Raw genomic sequence first — 27,359 nt, forward strand, 5'->3', positions numbered from 1 at the left:
AAAGAGTCTTCTCAGTGGCTGACTCACTCCAATCAGCAGGAAAGGACAAGGAAGCATGTTAGAAGCCTCTTCTCTGTGGCTAACACACTCCCCTTTCATGCTGATTGGCTCGTAAGATGCTGGAGACATAGGGACCCTATTCCAAAAAAGGTAAGGGGTCTAAGGCCCCCGAGACCGCGGACGACTACACCCCTGGCATCAACCCTGCCTTCCAACTCCCTCTTTGTAGGGATGTCCCCATTCTGTGGCGCGCGTGTGACCCAAGCAGCCCTCGCCCCTGGGGCTGTTTCACCACATGCCCCCACCTCCCGCCAGTCCCGTCGGCCACCATTTCCCACCAAGATGGCGACGGCAGTGGCAGGAGGAGCAGCAGGAGGAGGAAGACGAAGACAAGACCCCTCCGCAGCCTCCCCTCCTCAACTCCCGGTAATTCCGCCCCTTTCACTCTCTCACTCTCTCCCGCCCCGTCAACGGCGCGCACCTGCAGCTCGGCCCTCTCGGCCTCCCAGCGGCTCTTCTCGGCCTCGAAGCGCGCCCACTCGTGCTGGATGAAGTGTAGGATGCCCGGCAGGCTCAGCTCGCCGCGGCCGGGGGCGCCCTGCGCTATCGTCGTCGTCTGCTGAGGCGGCTGGTCTCCCCCCGCGGCCTGGGCCTGCTGGGACAGCAGTTGGGCCCGCGCCGCCACCCGCTCAGCCTCCATTGGGGATCCCGCGGGCGGCGGCGGAGGTGGAGGCGGCGGTGGCTGTTGTTGCTGCTGCTGCCACATAGTGAGCCCACCGCGGGGGGGGGGTGAAGCGGGCGGCGGGAAGCGGCCCCCGGTCTGTGAGGGAAGGAAGAGAGTGCAAAGAGAGAGGACGCGCGGGGGGTCACTTCCTGCCAAATAGTGAGCCAGCCAGGAAATGGGGCCTACGACGGGACGGCTCCAGCAGCGCTCACTAGTAACTACTACGAAGCCGCTGGAGAGTTTAGCGGGAGGGAGAGGAGGGGTTTCTATGGTAACGGGAGGCGAGGGGCGCCTCCTCTATCTCCTCGCGTCTTCTCCTCCTCGCAGCCGCTAGAGGGTTGTCATAGCAACGGGAGGGGGCGCTCGTGCCGCTCTTCTTCTATCCTCCCCGCGCCGCCCCCGGGCCCCGAATCTAACCGCGCCGATGTCGCCATGGCAACAGGGCCTTACCTCGGGTTCTTCAGAAAAGCAACCACGCAGGGCCACCATCACCCCCAGCCACCCAGCACTACTACTTAGCAACCGGCTTTTATCACTTTTCCTCCTCAGGACCCATAGACGAGAGACTCTCCACCCCACCCCACCCGAAGTGAAATAAAATTTGAAAAGGACGACACACTTGACAAATATGAGTACTGTACATAAGAAGAGCCCTGCTGGATGAGGCCAATGGCCCTCCTAGCCCAGCATCCTGCTCTCACAGTGGCCAGCCAGATGCCCCAATGGGAAGCCCGCAAGCAGGACCTGAGCGCAAGAGCTCTCCCCTCCTGCGGTTTCCATCAACTGGCATTTGGAAGCATGCTGCCTCCGCCTATGGAGGCAGAGTATAGCCATCGTGGCTAATAGCCATTGATAGCCTTATCCTTCATGAATTTGGCTAATCCTCTTTTAAAGCCACTCAGGTTCACTGCCTCCATAGTTTAACTAAGCAGTGCATGGAGTACTTTCTTTTGTCTGTCCTGAATCACAATATTCAACTTCATTGGATGTCCACAAGTTCTAGTGTCCTTACTCCCAGATATCTGGGGAAGTACGGTGGAATGACACTCTGCACATACCGAGACATCTTTATGCTTTCTTTCCATGTCAGTCTTTGACTGGGTTCAAGACCTAGCTCACACTAAGCTCCACAAACCATTCCTTCTGCAGTCTGGGGTGACCCTGTTATTCTGGGGACCCCACAGTCTTAGAGACCCTTAACAGGAGTTAACAAAACTAGCAGTATAGCACCAGTCTTGTAGTTGCTATAAAAAAAATTGCCGATTCTCCAGCTAAACTCCAACTTCTGCTTCTTTATTCTTCCTTCATGGTTCTCTGTTGCTTATAGCGGCTGCTGACTCCTGGTGGCAGGATGAGGGTGGATTGACGCACCCCATGATCTAATAGAGTAAAAGTCTTCTTCAGAGGGCAGGTCACACAAAAGACAGATGCCAGGACAGCAAAAGAAATCATTTTGTTGTGGAGCCAAAGGGAAAGGGTTGGGATATATTGTAAAGTGTTGCTGGTGAACTCTACTTCATTGTTGGTTCAATATGATTTTCAGCTGGCTGAATGTTCATTTTGTGGAAAGAAAGGACCTTGTTGACAGTCATGGAACACTAGTCAGTCTAGTCTCTCCAGAACAGGTATTATTATTATTATTATTAGTAGTAGTAGTAGTAGTAGTAGTAGTAGTAGTAGTAGCAGCACCATCACCATCACCATCAACTTTTTATCTCACCTTTTTTGAGGTGCTCAGGGTGGCACAAACTGACTGGCCCAAGGTCACACAGCAAACATGTTTATTGGCTACCAGGCAAGGTTCTGCTTTTGGTGTACAAAGCCATATGCAGCTTGGGACCAGGATACATGAAAGACTGTCTTATCCCTTATATACCCAGTCGATCACTGTGCTCTGCAGGTGAGGGCCTCCTGCAGATACTGTCTTATCAGGAGGTACGTTCTACACAACATAGGAAGCATCGACACTTGGGAATTCTCTCCCCTTAATATTAGACAGGTATCATCTCTGTTAACTTTTCAGCACCTACTGAAGACCTTCCTCTTTCAACAAGCCTTTTTATGTAAAGATCTTATCCCAGTCTGCATCTGTGTTGGAACTTCTTTTTTAGATATTCGTAAAGATTTTTTTAAAGATGTTTTGTTTTAATAAGTTTTTAAAGATGTTTTGTCTTTGAGATGTTTTAGAGTGCTTTTAGTGTTTTTGTTTGCTGTCCTGGGATTCTTCTCGGAGGAAGGGTAGGACATAAATTTAAATAAATAAATAAATAAAGGCGGGCTGTGGGAATTTGAATCCAGGACTCCCCAAGTCCTAGTCTAACAGTCAAAACTCTACAGCACCTTCACTGACATAGCAACAACTGCTGAAATCAAAGGCCATCCAGATGCATGTTGCCTGGTGTGGCTAGACTGGGGTTTGGAATAGCAAGAGTTTCTGTTTTCCTGATACTTTTTTGGTCAATTGTTTTGATTTCTGTCATATGCCATTCCAAAAGGCTTCAGAGCAGGTAACAGCACACTGAAATAACAGTCTAATAAAATTAACAATTTAAAAAATAAATAGTGCATGCTAAAATAAAGCATTTAGATTAACATGTGAATATAAGAGCCCTTCTGGACCATTCCAAAGGACTATCTAGTCCAGTATCCTGTTTTCACAGTAGCCAACTAGATGCCTCTGGGAACCTCACAAGCAGGAGGGAGCTCAATCGCCCTCTGTTGCTGTTGTTGCCCAGACAGCAACATATTGCCTCTGATCCCGGATTGCTTATTTATTTAATGGACTTGTTTTACTTTTTAAGAATGTATCCTCAAAAAATGGCAAACATGACACACAAACTAAACAACAACCAATAATTGATATTAAAATTTAAACTTTTAAAACACAGTCCTTAAAATAGCCATTTAAAATAGTCAGCACATTGTCAGCCCAGCATAGCCAGGAAACACAACATAACAGAATTAAAAACAGCCTCACAGTTTCCACAGCCTGCTTAAAATCAGACCATAATCAATCCATTAAAGTGGTGAAGAAGAGATAGGTCTTTAGAGCCTGTTTAAAAACATGACTCAAACAGTGAAACTGAGCCCAAATAAGAGGTTGCTAGTCTGTTAATACTGTTTAGTGGAGGTTAAATCTGTTCTCTGCCCCCTGGCAACCCCAGTCATTGAGAATCAAGTCTCTTTCTATCTGCCTAGCAAGATGGTGATGAGTGTTAACTCTGCTTATAGAGGAGAAACTAAGATATTAGCTATATGTGTATTCCTCCTCCGGGTAAGCAGCTTGCTCTCAATTTAGACTTTCTTCTACAAGACCACCAGCAGAGAGATGATTGTTCCTTTAAAAACAAAAGCCTTGATCCCTCCAGGGAAATGAGCAAGCTGGATCTAAATAAGATTAAATGAGGCAGCCCCTCCCCCTCTCCTGGCCAATCTGCCACGCCAGGAACGTTAGTGTTGTTTTTTTAAAAAAAATATGGTGAGGGGTTGCACTCATTAGTACTACTCTTTTGTTTGGCTTCCCCGTTGCTGGTGAATGCCCAGCATGAACCTTGATGCTTGCACACACTCGCAAGCATGTTGGCATTTTCTCTTGGCGCTTTCCCACCACGCCTCAGCTGCCGACCCAGCAGCGGTTGTGAATTCTGCTCCTCCTACCCTGAAGCAAAAGCCAGCAGCCCAGATTCTGCATTGGGCAAATAGTGCAATGAGAACCCCCCCCCCGACGGTCTGCAATTAGACTCTATTTTGAAAAAAGACATTTCGAAGGACTGTCTGTGGAATTCACCTTTCCTTCTCATGGAATCTGAATGTGTTCATTTCATGCCAGGGCATATAAACACCTGAACCCTTATATGGAGTCAGATCCTTGGCAAATCCAGCCAGGCATTGCCAGCACCTGAGATCCTTAGTTAGGGTTGCCAGGGTTTGAACCTGGGACCTCCAGCCTACAGAGTATGGGCTCCACTACAGAGCTATGGTCTCTCCTTATTTTGGGTGGCTTTTGTTTGAGTCTGGAGATAATTGCTGCACAGATTGCTCATCTTGTATTCAAGAACACTTGTTCTTTGTGTTTGTGACACATCACAGTCTGGATCACCTAAACCAATAATTCCTATGTTGGGGCACAATAGTGTGCCTCACAAGATATAAACTTATGCAATTATGAAAGACTCTTGGATACCTACCCCCAGAATTGGCTGTCCATTACCTGTCTGCATGAATCATTCCTCTGGCCTTGCCTCCTATCAATTGTTCATTGTTCTGGGGTTGGGAATAAGTTTGTCTCATCTCTGCACCAGGCGCAATTGAATCATTGCTCACTTCTCATATGAGGGCACTGAAGAACTACCTGCTCTCAGAGGAGCTTGCCTTTAATGTTTCTGCTTGAATAGCTGCTCTGAGTTTTCCTTTCCTCATTCTGGAGCTACACCCAGTTCAGCGACTCATAAAGAAACAAAGGTGGCTCTTCTGAGGGAAGGTAGTTAGACACTAAAAAATGAGATCATTCTGTGTAAGAACTATGCATTATGTCTCAGAAGTTTGGACAGTTAGTTTAGGGTGATCTGTGGCTGGTGGGGAAATGGTCTTTTCTAGAGACAGTGAGATGGAATAGGACTACTTTAGTGTCTTCCTCTTTATGATTCTGGGATGAGATTTTAAATTGTTCAGGTGTACTTCAAATCTGAGCACCATGGGCACTATCTTTTGATTATTTTTCCTTCATAGTTTCCAGCTGAACTAAATTTGGATGGACAAATCTGGTGCTGCGGGACCCTCCACGGGCCAGAGACGAGAGTCCTTTAACATCCACCAGCGCTCACAAGATGCGCATCACCTTCTGCCAGGGTGTGCTTGCTGCTGCCATAGCCATTAACTTGCTGATCCTCTACTACATCTCAAGGCTACAACAGCGTGTCTTGCACCGACACAGGGACCATCTCCACCCCAGCTCCCATCAGCCCCAAGGTTCACTGAGATCTGGCATGACCATCCTCATCAGGGAGTTTGAAGACTTTGAAAACTATGTCCCTGACATTGTGCGCTTTTTCGTGAAACAGAAACCCGAGCTGCCTGTTGTGGTGGCGGCAGACCGCTTGCCATACCCTCCCATGGTTCTGCCCAGCACTCCCAATGTCCAGATCGTCATTCTCAAGCCGTCTCCTGACCAGCCTGCCCATCTATTCAGGCCTGAGACCTATGTGAAGACAGAATATGTGGCATTGGTGCCTGATGGGGTGAGGATGGATTCCACATACCAGCTGGAGCAAATGCTGGAGGAGTTTAAGGTCAGCCAAGGTAAGGTTGAGATGGTTGCAGCTCCAGTGCACTCACTGGCTCCCCTCCAGTGCCTGAACCTCAAGGTTAGCCTTAAAGAATGGACAGCTGAGTACATGGTAGCTTCTCCTTCCTCCAAACTGTGCACTGCCTTGAAGGGGGAGGCCATCCTCCTCCTCCGCACCAAGGACCTCTTCAACCTCTCCATGCCCTTGGCCAAGCCCTTGATGACCTCCCTCTTCATCCAGGCATCTCTGCGGGGATGGGCCGTCCGGCTCCTTGACATTTCCTTCTCAGTGCTCCACCAGCCTTTGCTCACCTCCTCCCACAACCAGTGGAAGGCTGACAACCTCGCCAAGTCCTACCGACTACAGCTCTTCCGGAACTTCGGCATCAAGCGGGTGATCCTGGAGGATGGAAAGGAGCAGTGGTTCGGGTGCAGCAAGGAGACTCCACGGTGCTTTGGCACCATCCACGATGATACACCAGAATACCTCTACCATAACCGGTGGACCCCGCCTTGTTGCCTCAAAGCATTGAGGGAAACTGCCAAATATGTCATCAACATCTTGGAGACGTCTGGAGTGCGGTACTGGCTGGAAGGGGGGACGCTTCTCGGGGCAGCCCGTTATCAAGACATAATTCCTTGGGATTATGACGTTGACCTAGGCATCTACCTGGAGGATATCCCCAATTGTGAGCTGCTCAGAAGCGCAGAGTCTGGCTCCATTGTGGATGAGAAGGGCTTTGTCTGGGAGAAGGCCATTGAGGGGGACTTCTACCGAGTGCAGTATAGCGAACACAATCACTTGCATGTGGACTTGTGGCCCTTCTACCCCAAGAATGGCTTGATGACCAAGGACACCTGGATGGATCACCGGCAGGACACTGAGTTCCCTGAGCACTTCCTGAAACCCTTGGTCCCCATCCCATTTGCCGGATTCCTCGCTCTGGCACCCAATGATTACCGGAGCTTCCTGGAGCTGAAGTTTGGAGAAGGGGTGATTGAAAACCCAGAATATCCAAACTCAGCAGTGAAGAGCATGCATGGAGAAGGTAAACTGCATGAGCTCTCCTGAAGGCACAAGCCTTAAAGGAAGAGATTTTTGAGTATCTCACAGCTAAGATATTCCCTTTTTTGAACATTTAATTTCATACAAATGATTATGCAGTCAGATGTTTGCCTGCCTGTTACCAGTACCTCAGCATCACTTCAGTACTGGAGGAGATGTTTGCAACAGTGAATGATTTCAAAGTAGTAACACTGAATGTACATAAGGACTGTCTTGCTGGATCAGACAAAAGGTCTATCTAGTCCAGCGTTCTGTTTCCAATGGCAACCAGACAGGTGGCTCTGGGAGGGTCACAGGTGAGGCATAAAGGTGATGGCCTTTCCCTGTTGTTTGTGTCCGGCAGCTGGTATTCAGAGGTAGACTTCCTTTAGGTTTGGAGGTTCCATTTTGCTGTTACATAGCAAAAAAATACCTTTAAAAGGGTGAAAGCTAAGGAGGACAGTTGCAGCAGAGAGTTGCTGTGTTGCCTTTCAAAATAAGTGTCTGTTACGTCACCCCAGGAGGAAAAGAAAAATGATAGTGACAGCCAGTTGGTTCAGCAAGAGCTGTTCAAGAGAGCAAACAGCTGCAGTGGCTTTAACAAAGCAGTCATTTTCTAGAAGGGTAGATGTGTTAGACAGTTGCAGCAAAAACAGCAGTGAGTCTTGTGAAACCTTAAAGACTAATAAATTTATTGTGGTTAATTATTTCGTGACTGAAAAATGGGACCGCTCAGGATTTGACATCCCCCTCCCTTGGAACCATTGGTGATCAGACAAATAGCAGTTTATTAGAAGCAGATTTTACAGGAGAAAGTCAGAAGCTGAAATCGGACAGGCAGCTCCTAAGCATCTAAGAAGAGCCCTGCATCCTATTTGTATCACAGTGGCCAAGGCCAGCTAGATGCCTCTGAGAAGCACCGGCAGGAGGTAGCCAGAAATTACTGCCAGGGCCCTGGAAAAGGCAAAGCATTAAGACTGCTCGTATGCTACATTCTTTGAAGTCTAAACAGGAAGCATTAATAGAATTGTTAATTGCAAGTTATAAATTGGCCTCCTCCTGCCCTTTAACTGGTGGATGGGAATGCAGGGAGGGCTTGTCTCACTGCAGCTGCTCAGGTGGTCAGGCTTGAACTGGTCCAGTAGACTACTATTTCAGGCTGCATGAACGCTTATTCACATGAAGCTGGGGTGCCTGTGGCCCTCCAGATGTTGCTGGACTTCAGCTTCCATCATCCCTGACCATTAGCCCTGCTGGTTGAGGCTTGAGGGGAGCTGGAGTCCAAAAACATCTGGAGGGCCACAGGTTCCCCACCCCTGACATAAAGGAACTCCTCGCAAGAAGAAAACTAGTGCATCAGGGAGAAATGTTCTTTCTCAACCCTCTTCCTTTTGCACTAATACTCTCCTTGCAGTCAGCCTTTTGTTTTGCTTTGTTTTAATATAGAGGAGTATTAAAAATGTGAGCCCTTTCTTGCCTTCACAGTCTGAAGTAATACTGCATGTTCTACCACCTCAAGATTCTACCTCTTCACTCCTTTGCATGTGTAGAGCTACTGAGCTCCCTCTTGCCTTTGTGGAGAGGATCAGGCAGGAGGGAGTTCAGTAGCCCTAACAGCGGCTTTTCTCTCTGACTGTGAGTGGTGGCTTTGTTTCTGGAATTGCAGGTTCTCTCTCTTCCTTGAAAGAAGACATCTCTTTTCTTCCGGATCCTTGTAGAGGCACTTTCATTGAGGCTTCTGAACATGCACATTTCTTACTGTTTTGATGGATTAATTGCCTGCTCTGCAGCCCTACTTGAAGGCATTCAAAGGCATTTTAGTGGTCAATCAGGAAAACAGCATTGTATTTAACAACTGGGAGGAAGGCCGGGATATAAATTTAATAAATAAATAAATAAATAAATAAACTCACCTGGTCACTATAGGTGACTAGGAATTCCATGCAGGCAAGCGAGCAGGCTGGTGGAGGAAGGCTTCCACCCACATGGCTGCAGAGGAAGGGAAGTATGGAAACCCAGTGGGATAGCAGAGGGGAAACGGATAACCCTATCCTTCCTTCACTTGGTAGAAATTTCTTTACTAGCCTACTAAGAGTGTGGCCCACATGGAAATAGGGCTACTTGCTTCTTAGGCTTTTTTTTAAAATAGCAGTCTGCTAACCTTCGTGGGCTTACTTGCAAGGCTGCAGGAAAATGTCAGTATCTGGGATGCTGTGATAGGAGAAACCAATGATTGATCCAGAAACCTTCCAAGTGCACTGCATTGCCTCCGCCCGTCTGCCTGAGGCCGCACATGTTTTCTCAAAAGCAAGTCCCACTACTCCCAAGTAGGTATGCTGAGGATTCCTGCCATACTCTGGCAGCCTTCTTGCAGAGTGGCTGTTGGTCCAAATGGAGCAAGCAGGGTATAGCTACAAGGATGGCTCCAAGAAATGAAATACCACAAGCCGATGTTTCTTGGATGGTGAGTTATTATTTATATTACTTAAAACAATTTAGGCCGCCTGTAAGGTCAAAAGCTGTCTCATGGCAGATTATAAGATGAAACAGAATACAGCAAAACATACTTAATAAAGAAAACCAGCAATAAACAATAAAATAGCAATCAGTTCAAAAATATTAACATCCTGTAATAAGATATGACTAAAATCATCCATCCACCAGCACACCTCAAGAGAAGGCCAAGGAAAAGAGATGTAATTTTATATAATTTTTATAATTTTATTATTATTTTTTTATTATTATTATTATGTGTTTTCAGAGCTTTCCAAAAAACCTATAATGATGGGGTCTCACAGATCCCCGAGGGTGGTGTGGTATTCTAGAGCTAAGGAGCCAAGTATTTCCTTGCCCGGCAGGAGGCAGGAGGTGCAATCCAGCCATCTCTGTAGGATTAAGATCATTCTGCAGGCATTTGTGCAGTCACCTCATTTTCTCTCTCTGAAAGTTGGTAACTGATAAAAAGAAGGAAAAAGAAAGCAAACCTTGTGCCACTAACATTTAACTTGGCAAGGCTTCTGTTCATTTTGTGTTTTTAAAGAAAAGAGCGGTTGAACAGCACTGTAAAGTCAAGGTCAGCTACTAATCCCCTCAGGGGTTGTTGGATAAAGTGGTTGCCAAAGAAAATATGAGAAATATAGAAAGACTTTAAAGGAGGAAGAGAGAGCAAGTGTGGTGTAGTGGTTAAGGCATTGGACTACACCCTGGGAGACCAGGGTTTGAATCCCCACACAGCCACGAAGCTCCCTGGGTGATCTTGGGCCAGGCACTGCCTCTCCGCCTCAGAGGGAGGCAATGGTAAACCCCCTCTGAATACCGCTTACCATGAAAACCCTATTCATAGGGTCGCCATAAGTCGGGATCGACTTGAAGGCAGTCCATTTCCATTTCAAAGGAGGGAGACATAACATAAGGAGCCCAGAAGTGTTGTTTAGTTTCAGTCCACTCTATGCTGATGCCTTGGAATGCTGGAGAAGCATGGAGAATGTTTTTGAAGGCACTCGGATGGGCAGTCAGGGCCTACCTCAACCCCATGGCCACATGCACAGATGATCTTAGTTCACACTGGTCACTGCTTTTCCAAATTATGATCAGAGCAATTGTGGGTCTAGCTGAGGCCATGCAGCATCTGTGGCAGGATTCTCACTTGGCACAGTAGCAAAGTTGCCTAGTTTCTACATGAAGCTCCTTTGCCTCCAGCTGTGAGCTGGAAGTGGCTGTGTAGACATTAATTAATTTATTTATTTTTATTTATTGTATTTATATACTGCCCCATAGCCGAAGCTCTCTGGGCAGTTTACAGTACCTAAAAACACTAAAAACAAATATACACATTTAAAACACATCTTTTAAAAACAATTTAAAACACAATTTAAACATTTAAAACAATTTAAAACACATGCTAAAATGCCTGGGAGAAGAGGAAAGTCTTGACCTGGCGCTGAAAAGATGACAGTGATGGCACCAGGCGCACCTAGTCAGATAGATCATTCCATAATTTGGGGGCCACCACTGAGAAGGCCCTCATGGGCAACTTGCTTCACTTCCCCACAAGCAGTTTTCTTACAGCCTCAAATGCACCATGTAGGTGCGGCCATATAGTTTAGATGAGGATCAATTTTATGTTCCCAGTCACAAGCAGTTTTAAAACAATTAAAAGAAAGGCCTTGTGACAGTTCACATGGGCACACCTTGGTAGCCTGCAACCTCCTGGGTTACTTGAGAGGAGGGTTTATAGCTAATAGCAGACCTTCCACATGAAAGCAATACCCATTTCCTGAATGCCTTGAAGATTGCAGAGTCTTCAGACTTTGAAATTCACTTTTAGTCCCAGTCTGCAGCACTTAGTTTTAATTTTTAAAATGTAAATGTCCCCTTTTCTCCTCTGTTTTTTCCCCTTCACTAAGGAACACTGAGGATTGTAGTTGCAAGGGTAGAAGGGGAATAGAGAACTTCAGTTTAGGATTCTTATTATGTGCACCAAACTAAGAATTTCCAGGATGTCTTGGATGAAGATTCTTATTATGTGCACCAAACTAAGAATTTCCAGGATGTCTTGGATGAAGAGTGATGGCAGTCAAACTATTATACAACCAGTCAGCATTTATACAGTATTGATACCCTCCCACTTTCAACTTCTCTTTTTAAGCACACACGTTTTGGTGCCACTGGTGCAGCTCATCTTTACGTAGGTTGCTACCTAATAATTGGAACATCATCTTGGAGCTTTAACATCTTGAGAGCATGGTCACACACGTGATACTGGAAATGTATTTCAGCCTCTCGTGGGCTCTTTGTGTGTTCATGTGAATGGTGCTAGCCTCGGGTCCTTTGTACAGCAGAAGAGAGATCTTGAAATTAAATGTCCCCTTAACACAATCTAGAGCACCCCCCTCCACATTACAGATACAGGGAATGCAAAAGCAGATATACAGCTCATGTGAAAACTCTCAGCTTTCCAGGGCCAAGGCCATTTCAGCGGATACTCTGGTCTCCCAATCCTTGCTCTCTCTGATGTTTTACAGGAATACCCTTTCCCTCTGCCAATAATCCTTGAGGGAATAGTTTGTTTTGGCTCCTGGCTGGTGTTTAACACAGAGGCAGGTTCCATTCCCTGAAATGGTATCACCCCTCCAGCTTAAATTGTATTAAATAGTGTACGGAAAAAGATGGAAGGAAGCAGGACTCTCTGGTTGCAGGGAAAGAAATAATCAAGAAAGGAAACATCATTGCCTGTGCAGGAAACAGATGGGCCGAGAAGGGAAGTGGATTTTCTCTGTAGCAGAGATGGAAATGGGCAAGGAGAACTGTGGGACTTGTGCATGCAAAGGATTTCTGCAGATAAGAGCTGGGGTCTAATTCTTGGATGAATGTCGCAGCTCAAAGTTACAAGAGGGTCAGATCTATATACTCTCTGTGCCTCACTTGGTTCCCGTTTTTTGTTATGGAATACAAAGTTTTTGCCAGAAGAGGGCAGCAGGGATTGTCCTCAGACATCCTTATAAGACAGTGACCCAAAATACTGAAGCTAGAAAGATTGCTCCCGTCCAGCTTGGCAGCTGCGGTCTCCAGAATCTGCATGCGGCTCCTGTTTCTAAAATGAGAGGGGCCGAGTTTCAGTTCAGCCAATAAATCTAAGTCTTTATGTCTATAACAGCTGCACATGAGGCCAAAATGCAACAAGTCGATGGGAAAGGCTGCAGAGATGCTAAAATACTGAACGTTTTCTGGAAATGCCTACAGCACTATTTGAAGGTGAGGGATTGATTTAGCTTGGGGAAAAGCCCTGTTGGTCTCAGTAGGATATATTGCATAGGATTGGGCCAATCCAATGTGACTGATCTGGAGTAGCAGATTTCTCATCAATTTTATTATAGTCAAGATGTTCTTGTAAGACAACGCACACAAGCTTTTGCTGTTGTTCTGGATATTTCAACAGTTAAGCCTGTCTGTCATGCAACTGCCAAAGGCACAATAAATACACTGTCAGATTGTATTTGCTTTTCCACCCCGCCTGTATGACACTCAGGGGGGCTTACAGTAGGGCTGGGAGGCCTCTGGAGCCCACATACGCCGTTTGACTACAGGTCTCGTTATCATTGACCATGCTGGCTGGAGCTGATGAGAACCTGAAGTGTAGGAACATTTGGAGGGTTCCCCAGACCTGGCTTCTAGCAGTCACATCTAACCACTGTTCCTGAGGGCTGCTTGCATTGTAGGAAATGGGTATGGGAGGCATGAGAAAACAACAGGGAGTATATATAAAGTCAAACCATTATGTCTTCTAGCCCAGCCCTGCCTATTCTTGATGACTGGCAGTGGGTGTATTTCCAAGGGCTCACACAGAGGTCTTTCTCTGCCCTGCTAGCTGAGATCCTTACCTGGAGATGCTGGGGATCTTCTACATGCAACGGTGGTAGGCCTTTTCCTTATGGGGATTACAAATTGCAGCCCGCTAGCTAAGAAGGGGGGGCAAACTGCCAAGCCTGTGCCTCCGCAGCCCATCTCATGCCAGGACTCTTGTTCCCTTTGTGACAAACCCAGCCCTGTTTGGGTGTATCATGTACCAGGTACTTCCACTCTGCCAGGCACCGGAAGTGGCAAGCAAGCTATAGCAAGTCAACATAGGACAAAAGAGAATGTTCCCCCAAGGTTTGTTTTTCTTGCAAGCCAAAGTCCTGCATTTCTTCATGCAGAGAACAAGCTGGCAAGCACCCAGCACTGCTGTTCAGCACCAGCAACATGTAAAAGGTGCTGGGGCAGGCTGGGATTTGCAGGCTACCTGAATTCACCTGGGGCCTATTGCAGCCAGAGAAAACAGGCTTCCTTTGCCTTGTTCTTTGAGAGCAGCATTGGCTACAGTTCTCCAAACAGTCCTAGCTTCCATGAATGGAAAACCTCATGTCGGCAGAAAGTGTAACTACACTGGAGCGCATGGTGTTGCTTGCAATGTTCCTCTTCGGTATTTGTGGCTAGATTGCCCATGCCTGGGATTTGATGTAACAAGCAAAATGGAATGAGAGTCCCTCATCAGTCAACCAGTGTAGGAACGGTCAATCCAGGGACCGTAACTTAGCGGCAAAGCCCCTGCCTTGCAGGCAGAAAGCCCCAGTTCACTCTCTGGCATCTGAAGTTAAGAAAGGACCAGGGAGTATGCAATGCTAAAGATTTCTGCCTGACATTTGGGAGAGGCACTGTCAGTTGAACCTGGCCAGTGCTGAGTTAGAGAGGCTAACTGACCCGGCGTAACACAGCTTCCTGTATCCCTCCTAACAAAGGGAGGTGGGTGAGGAAGGCAGTATTGCTGTTACTGAAGGCTGGGGTTTGCCAATCCGTTTGGAGCCACGGGCAGAGAAACTGTTGTGGGTACCTGTGATGTTCCTATATTAATGTATATATGGTAAGTGTTGGTTGTTTAGAAGATACATGGTAAGTGGAGTGAAAGAGGAGGGGGAGTGAATGGGCAGTAGAATGCTAGATGATTGGCTGAGTGTTTAAAATGGCTGAACGTATAAAAGGAAGAGTGAGAGTGGAATCTGGGGGGAGAAGAGAACTGAGTGGGTTGCTTGGTGGGGTTTAGAGAGTTGTTTGCCAGGAGAGAGTGGAGAAGGAGGGGGGTGGAGTTCAGATTAGTATTGAGTAAAACCATATGCTTATGTGCCTTAAGAAGAAATCTTGTTAATCTTGTTAGCTTTGTTATCTGTAATAAATACTTAATTTGGTTTACCAAAGACCTGATCCTTGGCTGGGGTTTCACAGACCAGAAGGGAGGGTAAGGTAATGACCAAGGCTGAAGGGGAACTGTAACAAATGGTGGCAGCGGTGAAGAGAATAACAATACCAGTATTCAGAGTCTCTGGGAATACTAGTATTAGGACGTGACTGGTGGTTGCCTAGCAGGGGGATCTGCTGAGATCTGTGCTAGAGCGGGGAGAGAAACAATAAAAAAGGACAGTCCGGACTGGTGGAGTCCCTGGTGGTGCCTAGTGACAGGCAGTAGCCACCCGCAGGTAGGAACCTGACAGGGAGAGCCAGGGAAGGATGCCTCACCGTACCCTCCACACACTGCAGCTTATTCTACTGACTACAGTAGAATACTTCTTTCAACCCTAATTTCAGCAGGGGGGAAGTGACCCTGCAGAGACCAGGGAGGGCCTCTGCAGGCACCTTGGTGGCAACCCCTGCTCTAAGCTTTGAAATTAGGAGCCTTAAGAATCTAACTAGGATATTGTAAAGAGAAGCAATACATGACCACTTTCTGTAGGAGAAAGGCTACAGAATTGATAAACATTAGTGAAGACTACAGACACACAATGCTTCCAGTCTTTGATTTTATTAACTGTTTGATGTGGCAATTGCACATTTCTTCCTGATGCAGAAAGGGGCTTGTGTGCAAGTACACCCCACTCTGTTTCCCCCACAGCTATACAGCAGTCCCACCACCACTTTGGAGCTGCCAACTGATGAGAAACAGGCAGGTCTGGCCTGCATCTGTGTCTTAGCAGCAGTTCAGTCTGCAGCTAGAGTTAACAGCATGGAAATAAGCAGTCAACTTCAGTCTGCTGCTGAAGACAAAAGAGCAGGACCTAGTCTTAAGAAGTGGCAATCCTAATTATCCCTAAGCCCAGCAACTTCAACCCAGGAGATCGTGTAGATTTGTACTACAGCCTCCCTGCTCACCTGTTTGGATACTGGGAAGAGAGTTACCATAGCTGCTCCTACGGAGCACAGGATCCTAACCCAGACATTAAAGCTCTTAGCAAACACCCCACCACAGAAAGAGAAGATGCAGCTGCTGTGCATCCTTTCTGACTGAAACAGAAGAAGCCAAAGTAAATATATCACCAGAGAACAGTTAGTGGTATAGGCAACCCCCAGGTTAGGATCTAGCAGTGCCCACCACCATTTCCACCTTGACCCTCTTCAGCACAGGATTAAGGCGAGGGTGGGAGAACGGAAATATAAGCATTAGCAAAAGAAACTGCATAGGGAAGCTCTGTCATCTCCTGTTTTCATTGACCAGTTAGATTTAGCAGCAAGTAGAAGATCCTCTTTGACCCAGCAACAAGTCTAGATGACCCCCTTGGGTCCCCCCCCAATTCTGTGGATTAAGATCGCCAGAGAGAGCTGTGACATACACACACACACACACACACACACACACTTTACATACCCACCCAGCCCCTATGCACATGGGGAGGTGGGGAAGCTTAGAGAGTTGCAAAGGGTTGTCCATACTCTCTGTTTATGAACCAAGTACAATTCAAAACTGTTAGTAATTGCAGGTATTTTTAGCCCAGAGGAGGTAGTGACTGTTAACTAATCCAGCATAAAAAAGCAAGTGCCAGCTTGCGCCTATAGCTTCCCATTTGAAAGAAATACCCACAGACCAGGCTTTCAACATGACTTGCTTCCTTCAGGATCTGCAATCTCCTGTTGGAATAAGAATGGATGGGAGGCAATTGGCAATTGTTTATTTCAAAGTGCCAACTCAATTCTCCTCACTGGTATTTGGAGGTTTGCCAAAAGTAGACTTTTGGGGTCAGGGTTAAAGATGAGTAAAGGGCCACAGGGAGGTGTATGGGGTGCAGGAGCCCCCCTTTTATGATAAAAGGGATGTTTGTGCTCTATGCTAAAAACAAATAAAATTATGTACCAAGAAAGGCTGCATCCTGTACAAACTGGCATTGTTTTATGTTTTGCACAATTTATTCTGCATTCTGTGCATCATTTCATTCTGGCTTTGCTAGTCATGAGAGAGGAAAAGACCCTGAATTCCTGTACCTAATGGCTGAAAATCTTAGCTCCTTCTCCAGGCTTCTGAGATTTCAGCAGCCATTTCCCACACTTTCAACTGAATCGGTACAGCAGTGAGGGATAGAAACTTATTTATGAAAGCCAAAATTCTTAGGAATCTTCACTCACAGCATCACTTTCTCCATGGCATACACACAACCTTAGCAGAAGCCTTTGCTTCTCTCCCCTGCCAGAGTTCCCCACACTTTTCTCTCCATAAGCTGCAACTGAGCTTGTTTGAACCAAAATATCAAACCCGGAAACTTGCATGTTCCATGTTTTGATACAATGCAGCCTGTGCCCAAAATGTCACAGCCCTCTGGAGGCACCATCACCACAGAAGCAGATGTTTCCTTCCCTCATCTGGAACTCTGATCTCAACAGACACAATTGGTAGGTTGCCTTGGCAAGCGAACCCTTGGCACAAACCTTTTTTAAAGTCCTAAAATGTATCTAGAGAGATCCTGTTTCATGCCAATGGCCTCCACCCACCCTCCACACACTCAAAGAACATTTAAAAATTCTTCCTGGCCATACAGGTGGAGAGCTCTGTTGGCATGAAGGGAGGACTCCAGACATCTCCCAAAGAAAATTTTACACACATCTGGACCACCAAGGCCGTATGTATTCCATGCTGAAGGCAAACGTGCCACAGAAGAGTAGAGTTGGGCACCCAGTGTAGAATTCAGTATTTGGAGACCTGCAGCTTTCATTTTGGGAAAAAAAGCAAGTTCCTAGCTCTTATTGCTGTCTGACAACATGTGGGGAAGGGGGCAGTTACAACATCCAGCCATCAGATGATGGAAAGGCATACCTCCCCATCCATCTCTGCCATCCATCCGCTATTACTATTATATATTACTATTATGCTTAATAAGCATATACATTCAATTTACATGTTTTGTACTAATCCAGCTTTTGCATAGTGCAAAATTGTGTGTGTTTGTGAGGTTCACACAGCCTTGAGGACAACTTCCTGACCGCTTCCATTCATTCATTCATTGGCGATCACTCGTGGCTGAGTATGATGTCTTCCAAGATAAGGTCTTTAATAGTGGATCTGTAAGTGACTGTGGAGGCCAGTTCTGGATCCACACAGGCTCCCACAGTGAGGACATAGGTTACGTCCTATGTCCTTCCTTCCACAACCGTCACAAGGAAGAAAGTACTAGCTGGTGGAAACAGATGGCTTTACACAGTCCCCCTTCTTTCATTTTTCTTCTAAAGTGTAAAAGGAGAAACTAAAGGGGCACTACCCCTCCCAGGCCCCGGGGACTTGCAGCCCTCTCCCCTTTAGCATTTCCATCAAGCGACACATTTCAGCAGCAGCAGGTTTTTATACAGACAGTTCAGCACTGGAACAATTTCTGTTTCTAGTAGCTGCTGAGCCCAAATACTTAAAATTCATATCCTCTGGGTCACGGTTTCCATCAAAACCCAGTTGCCCTTTGTGGTACTTGGCACTTGTTCAGACCCCACTTGAAGCCCTCTGCATTTTGGCACACAAATCCTACTAAGATGCCCTGCAAGGCCAAAATGGGAGCCTATGTCCAATTAAAACATAAGATCTAATTTTCAAATGCAAAAATCTGAAGTCTGATTTAACAGGTCTTCTGTTTTGTTTGCTATTTTAAAAAAAGACTGCAAAACATCTCAATTGATATGCAACAGGTAGCTTATGAACCAGGTTGTAAGCCACTGACACCAGACTCACATTTGCACCTGCAAAAGGTATGCTCTCTAGAATGGCACAGTGCATTCCAGCAGGATGCAGCACTGCATTCAGATCCTGACCTACAAGCTCCAGAGGCTACTTCTGTACTCTGTTGATATGCCCAGGTAGAATCCAATGCCTATGGGACAATTGGATTATTCTTAGCTAAGAAAAGCCAAAGTTCCCAGTCCTCGTGACTGCAGAAGCCCTTGAAAACATACAAAAGATTCCACTGGTCAGGGGCTAAGCCTGCCTGTGGGAGCCTACAGAAGACAAGCATGCAGGCGTGCTGGGTGAAGCTGCTGTTTCCAACTGCCTATGCTGGTGTGACCCTATGACACTGATTGTGTCTATGCATGTATTTGCTTTAAGTTGAAGTGCTGCAGTTCTCTCTGGGGATGCTGCAAGACCTTGCTCAGGAATTAGATCTGCTGCAGGGCCACCATGAGAGCGCAAATGGGCACTGGAGGGCTACCTTCCCCACATACACCTCTCAAAGAGATGGCTAGTCCTCTCCCCCCTTTCCTACCCCATCTCATCACTCACCCTTTGATGTTATTGCCTCCATTTCTACCTCACTGCCAACAGTCTGAAGTGCCCATTTCAGTGTATTCTGGTTTCAGGCAGTCAGACAGTGCTCAGAATTTGGTCCAGGGGTCACCACTTGCCAACACTCAACTGTAAGGCCAATACCTGCCCACCAGCTCATCAGCGCTTTCTCAGCACAAGACTGGAATAAAACTAATGGGAAGCTGCAGGGAAACAGAGCCCGAAAGTTATCGCAAATTCTCAAAATTACCATCTCTCTCACGCTGTCATTCTCTCCCACCTGCTCACCCATTCCCCACCCTCCTTAAATCCAGTGTGGAGAAACCATTCAGACCTTTTTAAGTTCCAGAAATAAATTAAATTGCATCTCAGCTGTTGCATCCAGGAGCTGCCACTTCAAGACACTGAAGTCCCATCAAATACATGCACATGATGATCCAACAAGGGAGAGGGGAGGAAAAAACACGAGGTTTTAAACATATCCAAAAAGTGGGCTATGGCAGCAGCCGCAGAAGTCCCGGAGACTCAGCTGTGACTCTTGTTCACTTGCACATCCCAGCCTTGGCATGTGGATCCCAAGACAAGGCGATCAAGTAGAAAGACAGAAGGAAATTGTCTCTCTCCCAATGCTTGGTTGACGAGGGGTGTTCGTTTCCTGCTCAGGTTCTTGATTTTTGGGGGGAGGGGGACACAAAACATCTGTCCGGAAAGAAAACCAGTCAGCTTCCTCTCTCTGCTGTGGTAGCAAACTGGTGAACTGTAACTAAGGAGTGAAATGAGTGGCAAGAGGGAGGCAAAGATACTAGACAGAAAAAAAGCCTTTTCTGCTTTGCTTGGTCCAAAATACATATAAAATAAAAAGCAGCAAAGGCAGCTGGAGACCTAGAAGGAGGAAAGGAGTTATTAAGAGACCACCAAGGTCACTGTTACCAGTTTCCATGTTGCAAATTAAAAACCTAGATTTCAGCCTGGAACGTGCAAAGTATAGTGCCTCTGAGGATACAAAGAGTGCCTTTTTCATTCAGCAACAGCAGCCACCCTCATTTCCTTAGAGGACAATGCTTCTGGGCCAAACAGAGCTATTTGCAGGCAGCACCAAGCCCCCCCCTCCCATTGTCATTTTTAAGAAAAAGTTTTTAAAACTTAAAAGCATTGTTGTGAACAATCAGACATAAAAAGGTGGAAAGGTGTATGCTCAGCAGGATCTAAACTGAGAAGTTCCCCGTCACCAAACAAACTGCCCTTCTTATGGGAAATTCAAGTCTTAAAAGGATGGAGAGCTGTACTTAGAAATGGAACCCTAATTTTAAAAAATAAAATCTGCAGTAAGTCCAGTCTTGTCATACGCCATTTACATCACGGATTCTTTTTCACAAGAATTGATGCGCTCTAACAGGACAGGGCCATCTCTCTTGATCAGTGGGGAGCCTTCCTCTACCGCCAGGCCCTTGCCAGCATCCAGGGCATCCGTCTTGATCTCCATCAGCTCTTCAGCCTTTGCTTTGCCCTCTGTCCTCTCAGTGTATACCTGTAGGAGTCCTGCACCAAAAGCATCGCCTTCCACATTCAGGACAGTGCAGGTGCGATCCCTGAAATGGGAAAAAAGAGGCAATGACTGAGGCTGTCTGAGAATGTGTTCAGAGTTAATCCAGGGGTTGTTAGCAACATGAACTAAATGTGGAGCCTCCATCTTTAGAGGCAGTCCACCTCTGAGAACCAGATACTGGGGACAAACAACAGGGGAAGGCCAAGACCTTTGCACCCTGCTTAAGAGCAGACACAGGCACATGGCTACTAAACTAGATGGACCTTTAGTTGGATCCAGCTGGCCCTCTCTTGCACTGTTACGCTTCAGCAGATTTGCTCCAGCAACAAGAGAAAAGGCCTCTCAAAGCAGAATTCAAAGCAGGGTGCCTTTTCTCCAATGCCCAAGGGACCCACCATGCTGTCAGCAGAGCTGGCCCATCCAGCTACTCTGGACAAGCCTGTTGAACAAATACACCCCTGGTCGTTACATACAAAAACCACCACCAAGAAAGAATCAGGCATCTTGACGGAGAGGCCTCCTCAATTCCTCCCCATCATTATTGGATAAAAAAAAGATACACCATATAGGTCAGTGGCAGAGACCGTGCTTTCCAAGGAGAAAGTTCCATGTTCAATTCCCTGCATCTGTCTTTGAAAGGACCTCAGGCAGCAAAGCTGGAAAGACCTCTGCCTGCATCTTTGGAAAGCTGCTGATAACTCAGACTAATGGGCTAGACAGACCAATGCTTTGACTTGGCCTATGACAGTTTTGTCTGGTCAAATACCCTCCCTCCCAACACATTAGTGAAGGCAACATGGAGACACACAGACTTGCACTCAACAATCTATCCTTGAAGGATTCTGTGCAGAAGGTGCAACTGATTACGTACCATATTTAGGGGTCAGCAAAGAGTGTCCCCACCCCACCTTTGCAGGCAGCAGCTCTGCAATAGTTTCTGCTTCCCTGTGTGGCCTGGACCATTTCTGTAAGCCCCTCCTCTCTGCTTGCAGAATAAGGCCAAGTGGGCAACACAAGCAGATCTGAAGGGAAACTAGCAGGAATTCCCCCCCCCTGTCTTTAGAGAGGAAGTTGGACTAGCCAGCCTGCATACTCTATGATTTGATGAATGTTGTCAGGAGAATCATCCGTCTATCCTGATCACAGAGCGTTTCCCTTGAGCTTTGCCCACCCTGCCATCGTGTACTTACACAAGCCAATCCACTGCTAGAATAAGGGAGATGTCATTGGTGGGCAGCCCAACAGCTTCCAAGATGATGGCGAGGGTGAGGACACCACCCGCAGGAATCCCAGCAGCTCCAACACTGGATGCCGTTGCGGTGACACTGCAGGATGAAAGCAGACAGATTATAAAGATGGTTGCTCAAGTTCTTGGCTTGCAATCCAGTTGCAGTGCTCATTTTGGAGGAGGCTTGGATGTACCCCCAAGTTCTTCAGTTAAAAAAGGTGCTGCAATGTGGGACTTAATTTGGGTCTTAATTTGGAAAGTGTGGTAAATCCAAGCTAGTAGGGAAGAATGAAAATGTTTGCTTTGCAAAATACATGCGCCAGCCAGATTTTTCAGGGGCCAGCTTGGAAGGATAGAGAGCAGAGAGCCAACTAGGCCAGTAAGAGGAGAAATCCAGTCCTGGTGTTTCCTGACCCCCTGCCTTTCTTCCAGGCAGAGCTTAGCCAAGAGAAGTCAGGGAATAAGAACAGAGGGTGAGACAGCAACCATATGGGGGGCGGGTGGTGGAGAGAAAAAGACAGATACAGGAGAAGCAGCCGCCTTGCCTGCCATCTTCTGCAAACTCAAGTACTACTCTCAAGTTCAGCTACCAGTGGCAGCCAGGTACTGGTTTTTGGACTCTTGGCAAAAGAGGTCCTCATTTCATTTCTTCTAGGTCCTTACGGAAAGCATCACCTGCATGTTAGATCTAGTTCTTCTCTCAATCACTACCACTGCCTCAACCCCACAAATTTCTCATTTCTGGAGAATTGTGCCAGATTAACCAGCATTCAGGGAATACAACACACACACACACACACCACGAAGCAGCTCAAGAATGAGGCTGGTACAGGCACCACACCCTGGATTAGAGGGCCAGAACGTATGCACCGGGTGTGGGAGCACCAGCGTCACCATCTAATGTATATTTTTAAGTTGTTTTGTCTGTTCACTACACATTTGGACACCTCTTAAGCTATTGTAACCACATTTTACATGACCGTTCCTGAGCTCCAGGAGCAGTTTTTCATCTGTTTGGATACAACTGGGCACCATTTTGAATCAAGATGGAGGACTGGACCTTTCAAAACCGCATTGATTTTCACCACTGATTTCAAAACTGCACTGATTTTTTCAGTTTCTTAGAATTCCCAAGCAATGTCGGGGATGAGGCTGCTAGTCTCTCCATAAAGCCATAAGCCTGGCTAAGTCTGCCTTGGGCTCCTCCTCCCTGGGGCTTCAATCAAGCCCTCCTCTGTGGTTCCTCTCTCTCACATCTTGCCACCTCGCAGTCAGATGGGTCGTAATGGTGGATCCGTAGCCCATGCTCAACAGCAGTCTTTGCCAACCTGGTGCCCTCCAGAGGTTTTGGATTACAGTTCCCTTCAGTCCCATTCCACGTGACTGTGCTGGTTGGGGCTTATGGACGTTGTAGTCCAAGGCATGTAGAGGACACCAGGCTGGAGAAGGCTGCCCTACAATAACTAAGCCTAAATCCATGAAGCAGAAATAAAAGTCTAATTTCCCCATTTTGACCGCAGCCTCCTCTTCCCCCGCTGATTTAATCTTTTTGAACATTTCTAGGACTCCTTTCCAGCCCTAACATGGGCCCCACCCTAAGCAGTTCACAATACACTAAAAACAATTATATCATTGTAAACAATGGACAAAATTAAGAACAAGGATTGAAAAGCAAAAAGAGCAGGAAATTAAAACGACAACATCCTGATTAAACTCCATTAAAAGGCAGCCAAAAGAAAAACGTTTTAACTGCCTGCCTAAAGACCCTCAGGGATGGAGCTACTCTCACTGCTTATGGGTGGGAATTCCATGTCTCCCCGTGATGAATGACAGATTGTTCAGCCTTTGCCCTTTGCAAAGCGCCATGCGTATTAATGGCGTTATATAAAGAATGGATGTCAAAAATCACACTGGCTGACATCCAGAGAGCTCCTTTAGGGAGAGTGCCATTTTTTGCTCTCTCCCACCCCCACCCCTTTGAACAGCAGCCTTGCCAATTCATCTGCTATGGCAATGTCACAAATGGGGGGACACCAAGAGGCCCTTATTTCACCGAGAGGAGATGTCATGTAACCCGAGAGGTGCGTCCCAGGACCCCTTGCAACGTGCCAGAGGATGCCAGGGGCACGGCTCTCACAACGCTTCCTCAGCACCCCTAAGAAACCACATCAGCCCCAAGCGGCTCCTGGGGTTGTGCGTACTTTGGGTCTGCTGTTCTTGAGATTCATCTCAGGTCCCTGAAGGAGCTTGTCACGCCTGTGGCACGTGAGGCTGCTGACCTGAGACACACAAACCGTGTTGGAACTTTGTGAGTGGAACATGGGGTCAGATCTTGGGGAAGGGGGGAGACGGCGACTGTACTTTCAACCCAAGAAGGATGAGCAAACATGAACGGATGACCAGCTTGGAGCAAAATCAGCCCCAGCGGAAACTCTGCCGTCACCCCCCAAGGCCCTTCCAGCAGAGCAGAGGTCGCCAGAAGCACCTTCCTCCACCCCTCCCCCTGCTTACTGGTAGCAACATCTGCCTAAACATGCATTTTTCTTACTGCGCAGCGTCTCGTTAAAGGGCCCCTGCCACAGTTGATGATTAAGCACCTCGAGGCCAGAAGGAACAGGTCAATCTCCTAAACGCAATTTTTTTTACTTGTAATTGCTTTTAAATGCAAAATCCTGTGCCAAGAAAAGTATTTTACCTTTCCTTGGTCAATCTAGCTGCTGACCCACCCACCCACCCTTTTTATTCCAAACAGGATACTGGAGGGTTTTTGTTTTTTTAAGCATTTTGTTGGGGAAGGGGACAAGCACAGCAAGGGAGAAGCGGGAGAAGTGTCCGAGCGGCAAAGACGAGGACAGGCTCAAACAGGGGCTCAAGTAGCCCAGTATGCAGCAAGACTACATTTGAGCCAGTACAACGTATTTCCATGTCATGAGGTCTAGTGCTTTTGTACCTGACCAACGAAGTAATGGCGTGGGCCTCTACACTAGCTCCTGGGTCCTTCTCCAGATATGACCAGAATATGTTGGGGTGGGGGGAGCAGGGATGTACAGCTCCATTCACCACCAGCCAGCCACCTCTCAAAATTCCACAGTGTTAAACTGTACTGATGTAGAGGAACATTTGCATTGATGCTCAACAATTCAGTCCAGCTGCACCTTCTTTTCATCAGTGCAGGAACTGAGTAGTGATTTTAAAGACAGAAATAGAGCAGAATGTTTAAATATTGGGTGGGAGGTGTTGGCAGCGAGTGAGGCAAAGCAAGCTTTTGCAGGAGACAAACATAAAGACTAGAGGGAGACTAAAGAGCTTCTATGCTTGCAGTATCAGGTCCTGAATAAGATCAGAATTTGGTACTGGGTGCAGAACCCACTATGCTGAACCACCTCAGCTTTTGTTCAACATGGGCAAGTTTCTAGCCTTTAAGAATAGACCCAAAGAGCTTTACTGAGGCAGCTTGTTCAACCCAGTTTGTCAAGCCCAGCTCAGCTACTCTACAGACATTTTTTTTTAGAAAGACCACGTAGTTAGTGAGTTCAGCAGCTCACCCCAAACACTTCGTAATGCAACATTTTTTAAGGTCTCATCTCCCCTCTGTGTGGCCCGAGGCAACCTTCCAGCATCAACTGTCCCTTTGTTTCTGCAGCGGCCTCATAATCCCTTTTTCCATAACGGAATTATCTCCCACTAAAGCCTTAAGAGCACATGTCCTCTCGTATACACTCACGCTCTTGTTCTACCAACAAGGGAAGGGGCATGAGGGCTTAGATTCAGCCAGTGGGTTAGGAGGCAGCACTGGGCATGGCAGCAGGAGAGATCTATCGGCATAATGGCCAGATCAGGCCCGCATAATGTACGAGCCACCAAGCCCAATGGAGGCTGCCCTCTGCGCTGCTGTGACCACAGCCCAGGTACCGGCAAGTGGCCCATTTGTACAATGCTAGGCAGGCAGAGTCGAGATTTTATGGCACAAGAGTCATCTAAACCACAGAGCACCAAGCATTCTAGGATACTGTTCAAGTCATGCTGAAAGTGTCTTCTCTCAGGAGCCTGGGTCCCGCTAATTCCCAAGAACAAGGGCACTTTAAAACCATCTCTTCCCCACCCCCCGAGGATGCAAGGCCCACCTGGCACAGATCAGGTGGCTGGGTTTGCAGAAAAGTTTGCTGAGATTTACAGAATGTGGATCCTCAAGCAACACATGCTGAACAACGAAAGAATACAGAGCACACACAAACACAAGGATAGAGCCTGCCACAGTCTAGATGAGTGGCAGAGCCAGGCAGCTTATCGAAGCCCTAGTGGGCCACTGTACGTGGGTGATGGGGGTTGGGATGGGCCCAATGACGGTTCTGAGAGTGAGGGAAGGAGGGTGAAATACTCACAGGATGGTGATGACTTGGATGAAGTTGAGGGGAAAGTTGTTGAGCTGGGCGATGAAGACAGCAGCCACGCACTGGAAGAGGGCAGCCCCATCCATGTTGACGGTGGCCCCAATGGGCAAGATGAAGCGGCTGATATGCTTCGAGACACCATTCTTCTCCTCGACACACTTCATCATCAGGGGCAGTGTGGCTGAGCTACGTGGAGGAGGGGGGTTAGGACAAGGGTAGCAAGTGCTCCAGAACCAGCCCACAGGCACAACCCAACACAGCCCCCACATCACAGTGCAGGACATCTCAAGGGGGCCCATTGCTGTTGTAGGTGCTACTGGCAAGTACACAGAGCGGGGCCTTCTCAGTGGTGGCACCCAAGCTGCAGAGCCCCTGGTTTTCAGGGAAAAGGTAGCCTCGCTTATAGAAGGCTTGGGGGGAATGGAAAAGGGGGGGCTTCAGGTAAAAACAGGGAAAACCCCTGTTTTGTTTTCCAAATTTTCTGGTTGTTCTTTTTTTTTCTTTTACAGACCTTCACATCTCTACCCCCACTGCTGTGCCAACCCTATAGGATAGCTCAGTAGCAACAGAGTCTGTCCTATTCCTCTCTCTCTGCTGCCACCACCCGCCTATGCGTCACCTAGGGCAAGGGGCACAGGATCCACACTGCCTTACAGTGATCTTGTCAGGAGCAGGGGAACAGCCAGCTGTACCATGGCTGATGCTGTGACACCCATGGAGTGTTCAGACATGGCCAGGAAAGATCACCAGCGACAGACTCTCAGTTCAGCTTCAGCGAGAAATTGAAAGGTCAGGTTTTGGCTTGGAGAACACGCGTACCTGGGGCCTAGGGAGACAAGGCGCTAGGCATTTGTAGCAGAAGCGGGTGGAAGAACAAAGGCCAGGTAGGTAGGAAAGCAAAGTGGGGAGAGGCCTATAGGAAAAATTAAAGAAAACTGAGGGAGGATTGGAAGGAGGTGGCACGGAGTAAGGAGGGTCAAGAGGGGATGCAGGGAGTGATAGGAAGGTGTCCTGTTGGCCTAAGAGGCTGGGCAAGAAAGGGAGCAAGCAGTGGTGGGATTTCCTTTTTGAGATCATTTGGAA

The 27,359-nt window shown here is 47.3% G+C and overlaps 3 protein-coding genes across 8 annotated transcripts in view; 1 reads left to right on the forward strand and 2 right to left on the reverse strand.

Annotated features, from left to right (window-relative positions):
• Window positions 1-1,022, reverse strand: part of STRN4 (striatin 4) — a 29,546-nt gene extending 28,524 nt beyond the window's left edge. For both annotated transcript variants that reach the window (XM_061596771.1, XM_061596770.1), the window contains exon 1: window positions 482-1,022. In XM_061596771.1, the coding sequence (XP_061452755.1) occupies window positions 482-766 (285 nt within the window). In that variant the 5' untranslated portion in view covers window positions 767-1,022. The remainder of the gene's footprint in view (window positions 1-481) is intronic.
• Window positions 201-26,932, forward strand: FKRP (fukutin related protein). 5 transcript variants are annotated; one of them, XM_061596773.1, is made up of 4 exons: window positions 201-426; window positions 2,268-2,349; window positions 5,453-7,057; window positions 12,710-14,663. In XM_061596773.1, the coding sequence occupies exons 3-4, from the start codon at window positions 5,551-5,553 to the stop codon at window positions 12,817-12,819; spliced, it is 1,617 nt and encodes a 538-aa protein (XP_061452757.1). In that variant the 5' UTR covers window positions 201-426; window positions 2,268-2,349; window positions 5,453-5,550; the 3' UTR covers window positions 12,820-14,663. The 5 variants fall into 5 exon arrangements, with proteins under 5 accessions (XP_061452757.1, XP_061452760.1, XP_061452761.1 ...); XM_061596777.1 differs by lacking the exon at window positions 12,710-14,663 and adding an exon at window positions 26,786-26,932 and having other exon boundaries at window positions 202-426; XM_061596774.1 differs by lacking the exon at window positions 201-426 and adding an exon at window positions 472-938.
• Window positions 19,447-27,359, reverse strand: part of SLC1A5 (solute carrier family 1 member 5) — a 29,144-nt gene continuing 21,231 nt past the window's right edge. Inside the window, exons 6-8 of the mRNA XM_061596772.1 lie at window positions 26,268-26,462; window positions 21,848-21,982; window positions 19,447-20,700 (exon numbers count right to left, since the gene is read on the reverse strand). Coding sequence (XP_061452756.1) covers window positions 20,463-20,700; window positions 21,848-21,982; window positions 26,268-26,462 — 568 coding nt within the window. The 3' untranslated portion in view covers window positions 19,447-20,462. The remainder of the gene's footprint in view (window positions 20,701-21,847; window positions 21,983-26,267; window positions 26,463-27,359) is intronic.

Source organism: Rhineura floridana, chromosome 15, assembly GCF_030035675.1.
Source record: "Rhineura floridana isolate rRhiFlo1 chromosome 15, rRhiFlo1.hap2, whole genome shotgun sequence".
NCBI classification, from domain to species: domain Eukaryota; kingdom Metazoa; phylum Chordata; class Lepidosauria; order Squamata; family Rhineuridae; genus Rhineura; species Rhineura floridana.

Bases quoted from the DNA above. Each gene is read 5' to 3' on its own strand.
- FKRP (XM_061596773.1), top strand. From the start codon at position 5,551: ATGCGCATCACCTTCTGCCAGGGTGTGCTTGCTGCTGCCATAGCCATT. The intron at 7,058-12,709 runs GTAAACTGCATG...TGTCTATAACAG, and splicing joins GAAGAGCATGCATGGAGAAG to CTGCACATGAGGCCAAAATG.